At 37.8% G+C, this 12,996-nt stretch overlaps 1 protein-coding gene across 1 annotated transcript in view; it reads left to right on the forward strand.

Moving 5' to 3' along the window:
- RXFP2 (relaxin family peptide receptor 2) overlaps positions 1 to 12,996 on the forward strand; it is a 65,443-nt gene that overhangs the window by 15,391 nt on the left and 37,056 nt on the right. The window contains exons 3-6 of the mRNA XM_030309964.1: positions 3,500 to 3,646; positions 6,115 to 6,192; positions 9,034 to 9,139; positions 9,979 to 10,050. Coding sequence (XP_030165824.1) covers positions 3,500 to 3,646; positions 6,115 to 6,192; positions 9,034 to 9,139; positions 9,979 to 10,050 — 403 coding nt within the window. The remainder of the gene's footprint in view (positions 1 to 3,499; positions 3,647 to 6,114; positions 6,193 to 9,033; positions 9,140 to 9,978; positions 10,051 to 12,996) is intronic.

The raw sequence follows: 12,996 nt of genomic DNA on the forward strand, positions 1-12,996 counted from the left end.
TTGGCAGGAGTCCCACAGAAATTGCTGCAGAAGCTATCAACATAGCTTTTATGTAGGCATCCTCCATTTTAGTAATCCCTAAGTTTCAGTAAAAACGATCTCTTTCCACTTCCACAGATGGCAGGAAGACTAGACGGCAGAATACACTTTCTCCAGACGGCTATTGATTCTTTTTCAGTATGTGCCAAATATAGCAGGGATTCTTAATTATTTTTTAAATTATATATGGCAGAAAAAATAATAGATGGAGTGCTTGGAAGATTGAACGCTATTTTTGTTATTAAAATAAAAACATAAGCTTGCAACTTTGAGAAGTTTAAATCTTGAAAGGGGCTCTTCTTACAATTCTTTTTATTCCCAAGTGACCTATTAATTCATTTCTTCATTAAAAAAATTATTGAGCATGAAGTGAGTGCCAGGCACTTGGATAACAGGGATTTAGGATACCGAGGGCAAGGGGTAGGGAGTAGATTTCATTTATTTCTTTTCCTTCCACATAAAATTTATACCTCGAGGATATCTTCAGGAAGCTGCCATTCTTGAATGCAAACCGGGGAATTATGAGAAATGCAATTGATAAGTTCTCTTTACACATGGTCAGTCTTTCCATTCCCCTTCCCTCACTCTAACTTGCTAGATGTATTCCATTTTTCTTCCAGATGCAAGGAAATAATCTTGGTCTGTCTTGTCTGTGACAATTGATTACTTGTCTTGCTTTGAATCTGCTTCTCTGAGATGGGCATTTAGTTGGGTCCAGCCCTCAAGGAACTCAAGGTTATCTTCATGGTAAACTCCACAAAGGAACACAGTGTATTGCCTTCAAAATATCTTATGCAGGCTCAGCTTTCTATTTCAAAATTGTCTTTAATCAAATGTTTAATCACCTCTTCTAAATCATTAATAAAATATTATTATTAGATGGTGAGGACATTTTCATTGCTTATTTATCATTTACAACATCCCCCCCTTAGCTTTCAAAGCGATTTGAGGCTGCTTAAAATAGAAACCCTAAATGTCATATGGTGTTTCAAATAGAAAAACATGAATAGGTAGGGGAATTTTTATTATAGTCTCTGTTATTCCTTTCTTAGAAGTCACGTAAAAAATTCTGCACCGCTAAGGCACAGCAAGCTTTCATTCTACATTCGAGTTTCCTTCTTAAAGTCCTATTTTCTTACCTTGTGTTGAAATTACCTGCACACCAACATTAACTGAGGGCTTAACGTGGGCCAGGAAGTCTCCGGTATTTCATAACATTAGCTTGTGCAGCTCCTGAAACACATCCATATTACATGAACTTTATTTTAAATGTGAGAAAACTAAATTTGTAGATTAAGTAGCTTTCTTGAAATCTAGTGAGTGGCAGAAAGAATGTCAACCCAGGCAGGTCTGATGGCATCCAGAGTACTTCATCACTAGTGAATACTTATGAATAATGAATGGGTCATATGCCGTTAGTGGATCGTGAGATCAATTTAGTGGATTGTGATCCCGTTCCGAGGGAATAAGATAGAATAGCAATGATCAGAGCACATCCCACATAGTAAAAGGCAAGTTATAATTCAAGAAATTTTGTTTTCAGTGTGTGCCTGTTTGTATGCTGAATTGTGATACAAGATATATGTCTGTGAGTTACTATCATAAAAAATTTCAAGGCTGCTACACTAGGATATACTGACTCTCTCACTCATTCATATTCCAAACACAGGGGGACAACTAGTTTTTTATAAACCTGCCCTCTACAGAAATCTTTACAAGAAAGAAGAGATTTAAAAATCCATGACTCAGTATGCCTCTCCCTGTGTGAATAGGCTTAACAAGCCAACTCCCAGAGCCATGCAGCAGAGTTTTCCTAAAATCGCCAGCCTTCACTGGTCTTACGCCAAGTTGCTAATAGTAAATCATTCATCTACCACTGCAACAATAGCAAAGAAAAATATTTTTTGCTTTGCTAAGAGCAAACATCCAATGGATAGAAAAGCATCCAAAGGCCACCCTCCCCATCTACAGAAGGTGTAGCAGATGCAACAGCAGCAGCTTCTGGGGTCGAGTGTGTGTTGCCATGTCCAGTTGTCTCCAAGACAGGGCCAGGCTCTTAACCTTTTTTTTTTTTTTTTAGTAGTGTTGTATTTATTAAAGGGAAGGGAAAATTAGACAAAGTGAATGTAGACAATACAAAATATAATGTGTTTTCGATATAATAGGTGTTAAACTATTTTTCTATGAACTTCCTACCTATAAAAGATGTTTTATTGCTCATATCCTCCCTCCCCTATACACGTATTTGAATCATCCCCTGACCCCAGAGGACCACTGTTAACTACTATGTTATGAAGATACCAGTTGAATCGGGAACCTGAATTTCAAGGGGGGCATAAGTCCTCTGTGAGGACGGATGCAAAACATAAGAGAAGGAAACATAAGGGAAGACAACAGCTGAATTGTGGCTAGGTTGAATGAGAAAATGAAGAAAGGAATATAATTAACTTTGACAAAATTACTCTGTGGGTAAAATGATCAAAAACATTCTAGAAATTTAGATGTAAGAGACATCTGTCAATTTTGAAAGAGTACTTTCCAGAAAACAAGAGATGTTCTTCATAAATACTCTAGCACAATTGTAGAAGTCATGTATTGTTTTAAAGGAGTGCCAGTCAAAACTTCACAGAAATTGACTGGGGGAGACTATACATTCAGGTATGACCACAGTTCATTATCACTAATTGAAGGGAGTGAGCGGTGTTGGAAAGGTGCTCCTAACCATGCCTCTGATGTTTGGCATCATGGCCAGGACTTTCCTTGGGTTGGAGGTATGATGTATTTTAATATAGCAGAGGGATAGAGAACAAACCTTCTGTGACTTTCCAGATGGATGTCTGCATTTAACTTCCTTATCTCTGAAACATAAAGGAAAATATCACCCATACATAGATTGGTTGAATGAATACCTGAGATAAACCACTTGTGCAAATGGCCTGGGACACAGTAAGCTCAATGAGGGTTAGATATTATTACTTACTATTTATCCCTCCTAATTCAAATGTGGTTCCCAATTTCTAATTCACACTTAAAACTGTCCTTTTGCATATATATATTATGTCACTTCAAATCCTTCTCAGAAAGGATTAATAAGTAAATAAATCCATCTGTTTAATTCTGTTAGCTCGTGGCTTTACCTTTCTGTTTCCAAGAGTGGACAACTCTTTGCTTCCATACAAAAGTAGGATGATTGCTTTGGTTTTTCTTACTATTGCCTTCCTGAAATTAGTTCAAAAATGAACCTTGATTCTTGGTATAGCTGATGTTCGATATGACAATGATTGTTTAGGATGTTATAATTAAGAATATTATTCAAAGATATTGTACACTATGGATAGAATTAGACAAACTCAATTCAAAGGGTCCTTTTGAAAATTAAAGGGAATGCCATGAAAAGAATTTTGGCCATATTAACACTTTCATTCTATTACATGAGGCTACTTTCCCCTCTTTCACATAGATTTTGCACTGGCCAAGGGCAGTACAATCACTTCTCTGTGCCCAAAAGGATACTTTCCCTGTGGAAATCTTACCAAGTGCTTACCCCGTGCTTTTCACTGTGATGGTGTGGACGACTGCGGGAACCAGGCTGACGAGGATAGCTGTGGTGAGTCCTCCGCTCAGCTCCAGACACACACTTCCCCTTGTGAATGCCCCCAAACTGTGCGTGGACCAAATAATAACTGTCACAAAAGGGAAGAGATGATTTGATATTCTATAGGAAATCCTACTGTAACACAAATAATTGCTCCCCGATTTGTTTGCGATGATGACCAGAATTTTTCACAGGTAGAGGTTGCTTAAATCAGAAATACAAATGTGATAAAAACTGAAATCATGTTTTGAAAGCTACTTGAATGCTCATATTTTAATTTTAAATGTCTTCCTATAGACTACCTCTTCTTTTGGCTTGGTAATTTGGTGCAGTTACACGAATACCCATAAAGTGTGAATGGTTCCTGCCTAGAGAATTAATTCACTGAGTTAAACCTACAGTGAGTACCCACTATGTGCCAGGTGCTGTCTCACTCACCCAGACACAGCAGGCTCAAGAGAGACAAGGTCTTGCCCTCATGGAGTTCACGTGGACCTTGTGAACAAGGAGGACAATAACCCTGTACGGAACGAAGTTAAATATTAAATGTACTCAAATATTAATATTTATTTAAACGTTAAATATTTTAGAGCATGATAAGTGCCATAAAATATTGAAAAAAAAAAGATGATGGGGTAGAAAGTGACCTGAAGTGAAGCCTATTTTAAAAAGGCAACCAGAGAAAACCTCCCTGAGATTATAATGTTTGAACTGAAAACTAAACCATGAAAAATTGTGGACGAACCGAGTTGCAGGCAAAGGAAACAGCAACTGGAAAAGATCCTGAGGCTCAACGAAGTAAGACAGTGTGTTTGTGAGGCCAAAAGGCCAGTGTGGTTTGAGCAGAGTGAACAAAGATACAGAGGGTGAGGAGGTAAGCAGATACCAGATCACCAAAAGTCTTACAGGCCGTTTGAGGTCTGTATGCAGGGACCGTGTATATTGTCTAATGTAACCTGTTTGTTTTTACTTGAATAAACGGATGCCAAATTGACATGTCTAGTTAGTGAGAGAGTAGACAACTAGAACCCAGATCTCTTGAATCTGAAAGAATCTTGTGTGTTTCCTATCGCACAGAACAGCCATTCTTTGATAGCACCTAACTAGCAATCCCAGTGAGACCACAAAGTCCAGGAATGCCAGGCATCTGTCTCTAGAATCTGCTTTCCTGCCCTTGAGTATTCACGTATGCTCCCCTCTCACGGAACCTTACGCCCTCACCTCCGGTGGATCGTTCATACTTACCATTTAGGATGAGTTCAGGGGCCCTTCTCACCTCAGAAGCTTGGCTTCCCTGGCCTCACTCCCCACCCTGAAGCTCTGCCAGCAGTCTAGGATAAGCACCTTTTCTCCCTGTTGCCATAGCATCCTGGCTGTACCCATATGGTTGTACTAAGGGCTGCCTTGTCTTTTCACTGCTCTTCTCATTATAGACATAAACTTCTTGAGAAGAGTTCTTATTTGTGTCTTATTTCTTTTGTTGTCATCAGAGCCTATAATAGTAGGGTACATAGTAGGTGCCCAATCACTTCTCAGTGATGGGGGCAGCTGTCTGGATGCCAATGGGCAAGTCAATCGAATCCTCAGTGTTCCCTCTTCACTGCTTGGGAATCAGAGACCTGGCATATTTATCTACCTTGTGAGGATGTTCTGAACACAAGTTAAATAATTCATGTAAAGGCATCAAATAGAATCATTTAAAAAACCATTGTGGGTATTAATAAGAAATAGAAATCAGTTGTAGGTTGTAGGCATCAGAAGGGAACTGTGGGCAACTATTTAAATTTACTTTTCTATTTGTATGAGCTTCAGTGTACTACGTGATAATACGTCTCTTACCATTTTAATGGCACGTGCTAAAGTGATGATACTTCAAAATCAGGTTTCCTTTTTAAAAAGAAGATAATTTTCTTGCAGGAAAGGAGAAGGAAACTTGGCAAATAAGCAGAAACTTGGCAATTTCTGACAAATTGAGAAAATATTTTTCCACTCAATAGGACTAGGTATCCTTGATGAAAAGGAACTTTGTTTTTGCTTCATTAAAAAGGTCAGGTGACACATATTTTATTATTAGTCATTACATCTATCAAGCATGTATCTACATATACATATGCAGCAGTATGCGTATGCCAAAACAATTCAGATTGTATTTTCTTCCGAGGGCCTTAAAATTAAGATCAAACATTTCAGCTGTCAGCACTAGAAACAAGTAGTATTTTTCAAGATGGATATAGGTAGGTAAAATAATTCTCTATTTCCATTATATATTTTATGAAACATACATTTGAAATATTTGTAATTTTCCAAAAGGGAAAGGCTCCAGATGTTTGCCTAGCTTTTTGTCCCTTACCATTGATGTTATCATTCAACTACTGAAACAAATTTTTAATTGATTTCATTATCAAATTTTTATACTTTTGTTTTGTAATTTGATATTTGATTTATAGAATAACTGACACATATTCATCACCATTTCACAGGAGACACTAGTGGATGGGCGACCATATTTGGCACAGTCCATGGAAATGCTAATTATGTGGCATTAACACAGGAGTGCTGTAAGTGGTATTGATTCAAAGACTCAGTCTCAGCTTTGCGAGCAACATGATTTGTGGTGCATGGATTTATATGGGTAGTGTGGTCAATTCCCTTTAGAATTTCAGTTTCAAGGCCAATGTCTTTCAGTGGTCAACTGCTCCGTTGTCTGCCATGGGATTGAAGACATGGAAGGAAACAACATATTCCATTCATGCTCATTTTATGTAGTAGCCTACGATTGTGAGAATATATAGATATTAAATAATTATGATAAATAATAAAGATATTTTTCCCTTTAACTACTTTCTTCAGTAGAGATATTGAACACCAACTACTTCTCAGCCCCTATGTTAAGGACTGAGAGTACAAGGATAAGTAAGATGTGGCCCCAAGTCACAAATACTTCACATTGTAGCAGGAAAGGCAAAACCTCATGGAGACAGAGATGATACAATATAGTGAAGTATATTGTATATACAATATACAATATATACAATAAACTAGAAGGACGATGTTTGCACAAAGGAATGTGGAAGCCCACTGGAAGAAATGGTGGTTGTGCCAAGGGTGGAAAAAGATCCACAGAGACAATGACACTGACACGGACCTAGAAGGACGGCACCAGCCCATGGAGGATTCTGGGTGCACACTTTGGACTTTGGCCTCTACCCTGTAGATAGAATCGTGTCTTTATACACACCTGTATTACATACATGTGTATAATGTATACCTAGACATAATTATGCAGGTACATATACAATTATATACAATTATATACATATATTAATATGTATATACAATAGTAATATACATATATATTAAACAGTATATTAACCTTATATTATGCACTTTATAATATCAGTTTATAATTACCACTTATTATATACTTTACTGTGCACAGGTACATCACATATAAAAATTAGAACTTAAAAAGATTAAAAATAAACACAACTATAAGTTCTCGTATTTTCTTCCTGAGCCATAATGGGTCATCTTGTACACATCCCATTGTGGAGATCACTGCTGTGCATGGTCGGCAACTACTGACACTGTGGGCTTATTTTCTTTTAATGAGGAGGAAGAAGCACATGAAAAGAAGCGTTTGTAAGAATGATTCTTCCATCAGAATCATAAGAGAATGGATCAGAACAGTGGTTCTCAACCCCGGACAACTTTTGTCCCCAGAGAACACTTGTCAATGTCAAAAGACATTTGGGTTGTCCCAACTGGGGGATGGCTCCCGGCATCTAGTATGCAGAGGACAAGGATGCTGTTTAGCATCCTACAATGCACAGGACAGCACCCCCCCCCCAAAACAGAGAATGAGCCAACCCAAGTGTCAACCTTCCCAAGGCTGAGAACAAAGAACAGTGAGATACTGATCATTATGTTCCCTGCAATACTCCAGAGTAATACTAAGAATCTGATCCCAGAAAATGCCAGCGGGAAGAGTGAGAGAGACAGAGATGCAGAAGCATTTCTGAAGAAGAATCCAGAGCCTGTGGGTATGACTGATGTGCAGGTGAGGGAGCTATGCTCACGTCGCTGGTTTAGGCAGTAGGCCCAGCTTGGACTACATGGAATTCTTTTATTGGTAAATATGAGTTTCCATCCCCAGGCTTTCAGTCTAATAACGTAAACACCATTTTTGCTGTCAATAAACGCTGAAGTGAACATTCTGAGCTTTAAGGAGTTGAGCTAATTAGCATAAACCTATAACATAGAATATTTTCAAAAACTCTATAAAAAACTTTGTAAACAACATAGAATATTTTCAAAAATTTTATACACTAGATACTTCCAAAACTTTATGCATCTTTTGAATTAAGCAGGTACTCAATAAAAGTTTGCTGAATTTACTAAAATTCCATAAAATTGATTTTAGAAAGTTTGGTTAAAGGAATTTAAAAGAAACAGAGCAATTAGAGAGGATGTGTAAAGATCTAACTAAATAATAATACAAAAATTGGAAAAGAATCCTCATTTTCTTAGCTCCCTCAAAACAAATACCCACAGGATCAGAGGCAAAATCAAGTGCTCCATAAATATCACACCCCTTAGTCTCATACACACACACACACACACACACACACACACACACACACACAGTGATTGTCTCATGGGACAAGTTGGCCTGTTTTCTCCATAGATTTATCACCCCTTTATATGCCATTATCTTAATAATTATGTAAGTTTCTTCACAGTAAATCCCGAATTTTTTTTCTTCTGAATGTTTCAGATAGATGGATCTTTGGTTTTCTCAGCTTTATAGCTTCTCTACCATTTTTATCTTCCACTATAACTTTAAAGTAACGAAAAACAAAGAACCAAAATAAGACGGTATTCAACTTGGCTTATTTCAATAAGGCACAGTGGAGGCTACTGCATCTGTCTCTTCTCACAGCCCTAGGAGAAGTTTGAAGGGGGAAAAAATTGAATTGAATTTTAACCAACAAGGATTTACTGAGCAACCTCTTTGTGCCATTCAATTAAATTAAATCGACTCAATTACACCCATTGCAGATTTACTCTGTTGTATTAATATTTTTCGTTGAGGAGAACTTAATCCTGCTTCGCTATACACTTTTGTGCTACTTAAATCTTTCTGTGGTTTCTTTCTAATCACTTATTAAGTGCCTCTGAAATGACCACTGGAAGCTAGAACCGAAATGAAATGCCACATTAGTCTATGATGGACTAGGAGACAATTCTTTGCTTTTAGTATGGACCCAAATTAGGCTACTAAAGATGTAAATGTTATACATTCAATGAAGAGAGAACCCTGTCAGTTATTAGAGATGAGGTCATAATTAAAGAAACGTATTTTTTTCCCAGTGAAATACTACTCTTTTGCCCCCTAGCTCTAAACCAGTATCCACAACCCTGTGACTGCAAAGGAACTGAATTGGAATGTGTAAATATGGGCTTAAAGTCTGTGCCAGTGATTTCCAGCAATGCGACATTACTGTGAGTAGAATTCATGTCTTGATGATATTTGCCCCTGAAACCATATGAAAACCATGTAGTCTAATCTAACCTCCCCTTGTTGTGTTTTGTGTTACTTATATATGAGCAAAATCATAGATGTTCCCCTTAGAACTACCAGAAATCAGAGAATCCCACATGTTTCTTCTCCAGGGAAGGCAAGTTTTTAAATGCTGTGTGTTAGATTAGCCTGGTTATCGTGGAGCTCACAAACGTCTCTGGTCTGCAGTGCTGATTTTCAGTTACTTTCTGATTCATTGTTTTTACTAAAATGCGAGTACCATAGAACTAAAAATGAAAATAAAAAAGGAGAGCACTAGCTTATTCTACCTCACTGTAAATGGTGGCAATTGTCCAAGACTGCAAAGATATAACAAAGATATAAAAAATCCATGAAGCTGGCTATGTCGTCACTGTAAGTTTGCCTGTACTTTGTAAAAATGTTTTGAGAGCCTCCAGAATTTACAGTCATATTATGATTTGAGCATGTGTGAGTTGGTTAAGAATTTTTGGTTTTCTTTTGTTTGTTGGTCGTGTTTTATTAAATCACCCGGAGAGTAAAGATGTTAAATATTCATAGACATTCTAATCTATGATACTAAATGGCCAAACTTATCAGATACTTGCAAACCGCTTTCATTTTGCCTTATGCACTTCTCATTCTCACACGAGAAAGTTTTCAGTTACTAGGGTCATTTTCAAATGTGCGGGAAGTAGCAAGGAGTATCCATAAATATCCTGTTTTCAGTCATGCACTTTCTAGGGAAAAGTTTTCTTGGTCATAAAACCCCTAATGAAGTCTGCTTTACCTGTTATTTTAGGTCTCTTAAGGAAAACAAAATTCACAGTCTTCCAGATAAAGTTTTCATCAAATACACAGCACTTAAACAGATGTAAGTAGCTATTAATGGTGTTTTTATGAAGAAATCCTTGTGATGTTTTAAGATGCCTTTTATCTTTAAGTAAAATGGAACATAAACTTAATAATCTTTATCATTAAATTTATTTTTCAAATGTAATTAAGATTAGGAAATAAAACTTTGAAAACTAGTATATTATCTTTCCATTTCATAATTGAAAGTAGCTGAATTAATTTTACTTAAATTATTTTTAGAGAATTAAATTGAAGTTGAGATCAGGCATCTCATAAGAAAACACATAGTTCCATTCCATGCTGTTTTCCAAGATCATTTGGAAAATGACACGGTAGATTCAGAGGCACTAGATATACTTCTTAACTTTAAAGGGGGATGTTAGTATAGATAAGAAAGATCAGATCTTTTTTTTTAATTTTTTCCAATGTTTTTATTTACTTTTGAAGGAGAGAGAGACAGAGCATGAGCGGGGGAGGAGCAGAGAGAGAGGGAGACATAGAATCTGAAGCAGACTCCAGGCTCTAAGCCATCAGCACAGAGCCTGATGTGGGGCTCAAACCCACGAACTGTGAGATCATGACCTGAGCGGAAGTCGGACGCTCAACCGACCGAGCCACCCAGGCACCCCAAGAAAGATCAGATCATTTAAAACACATAATGGTAGGATACAGACTGTCTCCCGGGATAATAGAAACAAACGCTGCAATCTTAGTGACATCAGCGATATTAGCATATCTGAGGAAAGAAAATGTTAATAAATAGGGCACAGTCCGCAGTGAAGAAATGGTAGTCAGAGAGAAACAAAGTATCAAGATGCTTCCAGCACCTTCCAAGAAAGAAAACCAGGATCTGGGCGATGTAATCCCTAGACGAGTCTCATTACTTGCACGAACTATCTATCTTTTGATAGAAATTCCCTTTAATTTGATTCCCTGCTCACCAAACAACCTTATGATGACTGCATTAACTTCCCAAATTACTCAAATCAAAGTATTTGGACAGTTACCTCGGATAGGGTATTAGAATGTTCCTTTTGGTGGAATTGGATACCTCCCATTTAAATAAAGACATTGAGAATATTCAACCTCTTGTCAGTTGTTACTCTATGGCAGCCCCTCCGAGCCCAGTCATTCTGGGATAACGAAGAGATCAAGTTTCTACAACTGCCAAGATGGTCATTAGACCAGATTTAAAAATTAACAAGGTAATGCTGTAAGGCTCCTTAGCAGCACAATTATACCGTTTTATCCTTCACAGTCAGCATAGAAAGTTTCTAGAAATGCGAAGTATGTTAATATCTAGAAATGTAAAATATGTTAAAAAGAATAAAAATAATCTGATCCTCTGCTGATACCGGACAAACAGATTTGGCGTAAAATGCCATCAAAATTCAATGCTGTGCATGAACTTAGGTACAGATTTTCTCGCACAAGAAAAGAAGTCGCTGAAGGAAGTCCATTAGTGAGGTAGAATCTTATGTGAACAGAGATAATCATGCCTGGGTTTGATCACAGCCTCCGTCAATGCCATCCGCAGTCACGACCTTCTGCTCCATTGTGGGGCGTGTTGTCATGTTCACATTGCCGCAGTGGAGTAGCTATGCACAGACTCTGGGTCTCCAGATGAATCTAGAGAGCAAACCCTAACTATACTGCTGTTATTCTTACTGGAAATTCTTGGAATCACCACATGTTCATCCTGTGAGTCAATACGGTTCTTGCACGGCCTGAATAATGCTCAAGGGAGGGGGGAAAACATGGCAGTAACAGAAAGGAAGGAAAAAGATTCATGTTGTAGAGTACCTGTTTCAGTTCCGTTATCTAGAGTCATAGAAGTTTTATGAATTTCTAATTAAGTGCTCTTATTGTTCACAAGGTAACTAAAGTCTGCAATGGTTAAATGATTTAACTAAGATCTACGACTAGTAAGCAGAAGAGTCAGAGTGAAAGCCCATGTATTCTGATGCTCAGTGCAGTGTTTATTTTACAATAGCCAGGAACCAGAGATGGATGTTGTTCTAGCATCAGACTGAATGTTCTACCAACACATACTGTCCTGCCCCACGCAGAACTCCCTTTTCTACATGTGCCCTCTAATTTGGGACAAACTGACTTCTGGGAAGGCAGAGAGACCACCAGAGGATCAAGCAAAGGAGGGGTACATTTCAACTTCTCCTACCAAGTCCTTTTGTGGACCACTGATTTATGTCAATACTTATCTCTGATAGTATCGGCTAGCCCACGTAGGGGAAGGATATGGAATCACTAATTTTTTTTTTTTTTTTTTTTTACAGTGTACTTTGCCAGGTATCTTTTTTTTTTTTTTTAGAGATTCTATCTGTTTTATTTTATTTTTTTTTATGAAATTTATTGACAAATTGGTTTCCATACAACACCCAGTGCTCATCCCAAAAGGTGCCCTCCTCAATACCCATCACCCACCCTCCCCTCCCTCCCACCCCCCATCAACCCTCAGTTTGTTCTCAGTTTTTAACAGTCTCTTATGCTTTGGCTCTCTCCCACTCTAACCTCTTTTTTTTTTTTTTCCTTCCCCTCCCCCATGGGTTCCTGTTAAGTTTCTCAGGATCCACATAAGAGTGAAAACATATGGTATCTGTCTTTCTCTGTATGGCTTATTTCACTTAGCATTACACTCTCCAGTTCCATCCACGTTGCTACAAAGGGCCATATTTCATTTTTTCTCATTGCCACATAGTACTCCATTGTGTATATATACCACAATTTCTTTATCCATTCATCAGTTGATGGACATTTAGGCTCTTTCCATAATTTGGCTATTGTTGAGAGTGCTGCTATGAACATTGGGGTACAAGTGCCCCTATGCATCAGTACTCCTGTATCCCTTGGATAAATTCCTAGCAGTGCTATTGCTGGGTCATAGGGTAGGTCTATTTTTAATTTTCTGAGGAACCTCCACACTGCTTTCCAGAGCGGCTGCACCAAT

This window comes from Lynx canadensis, chromosome A1 (assembly GCF_007474595.2).
Source record: "Lynx canadensis isolate LIC74 chromosome A1, mLynCan4.pri.v2, whole genome shotgun sequence".
Classification (NCBI taxonomy): Eukaryota; Metazoa; Chordata; class Mammalia; order Carnivora; family Felidae; genus Lynx; species Lynx canadensis.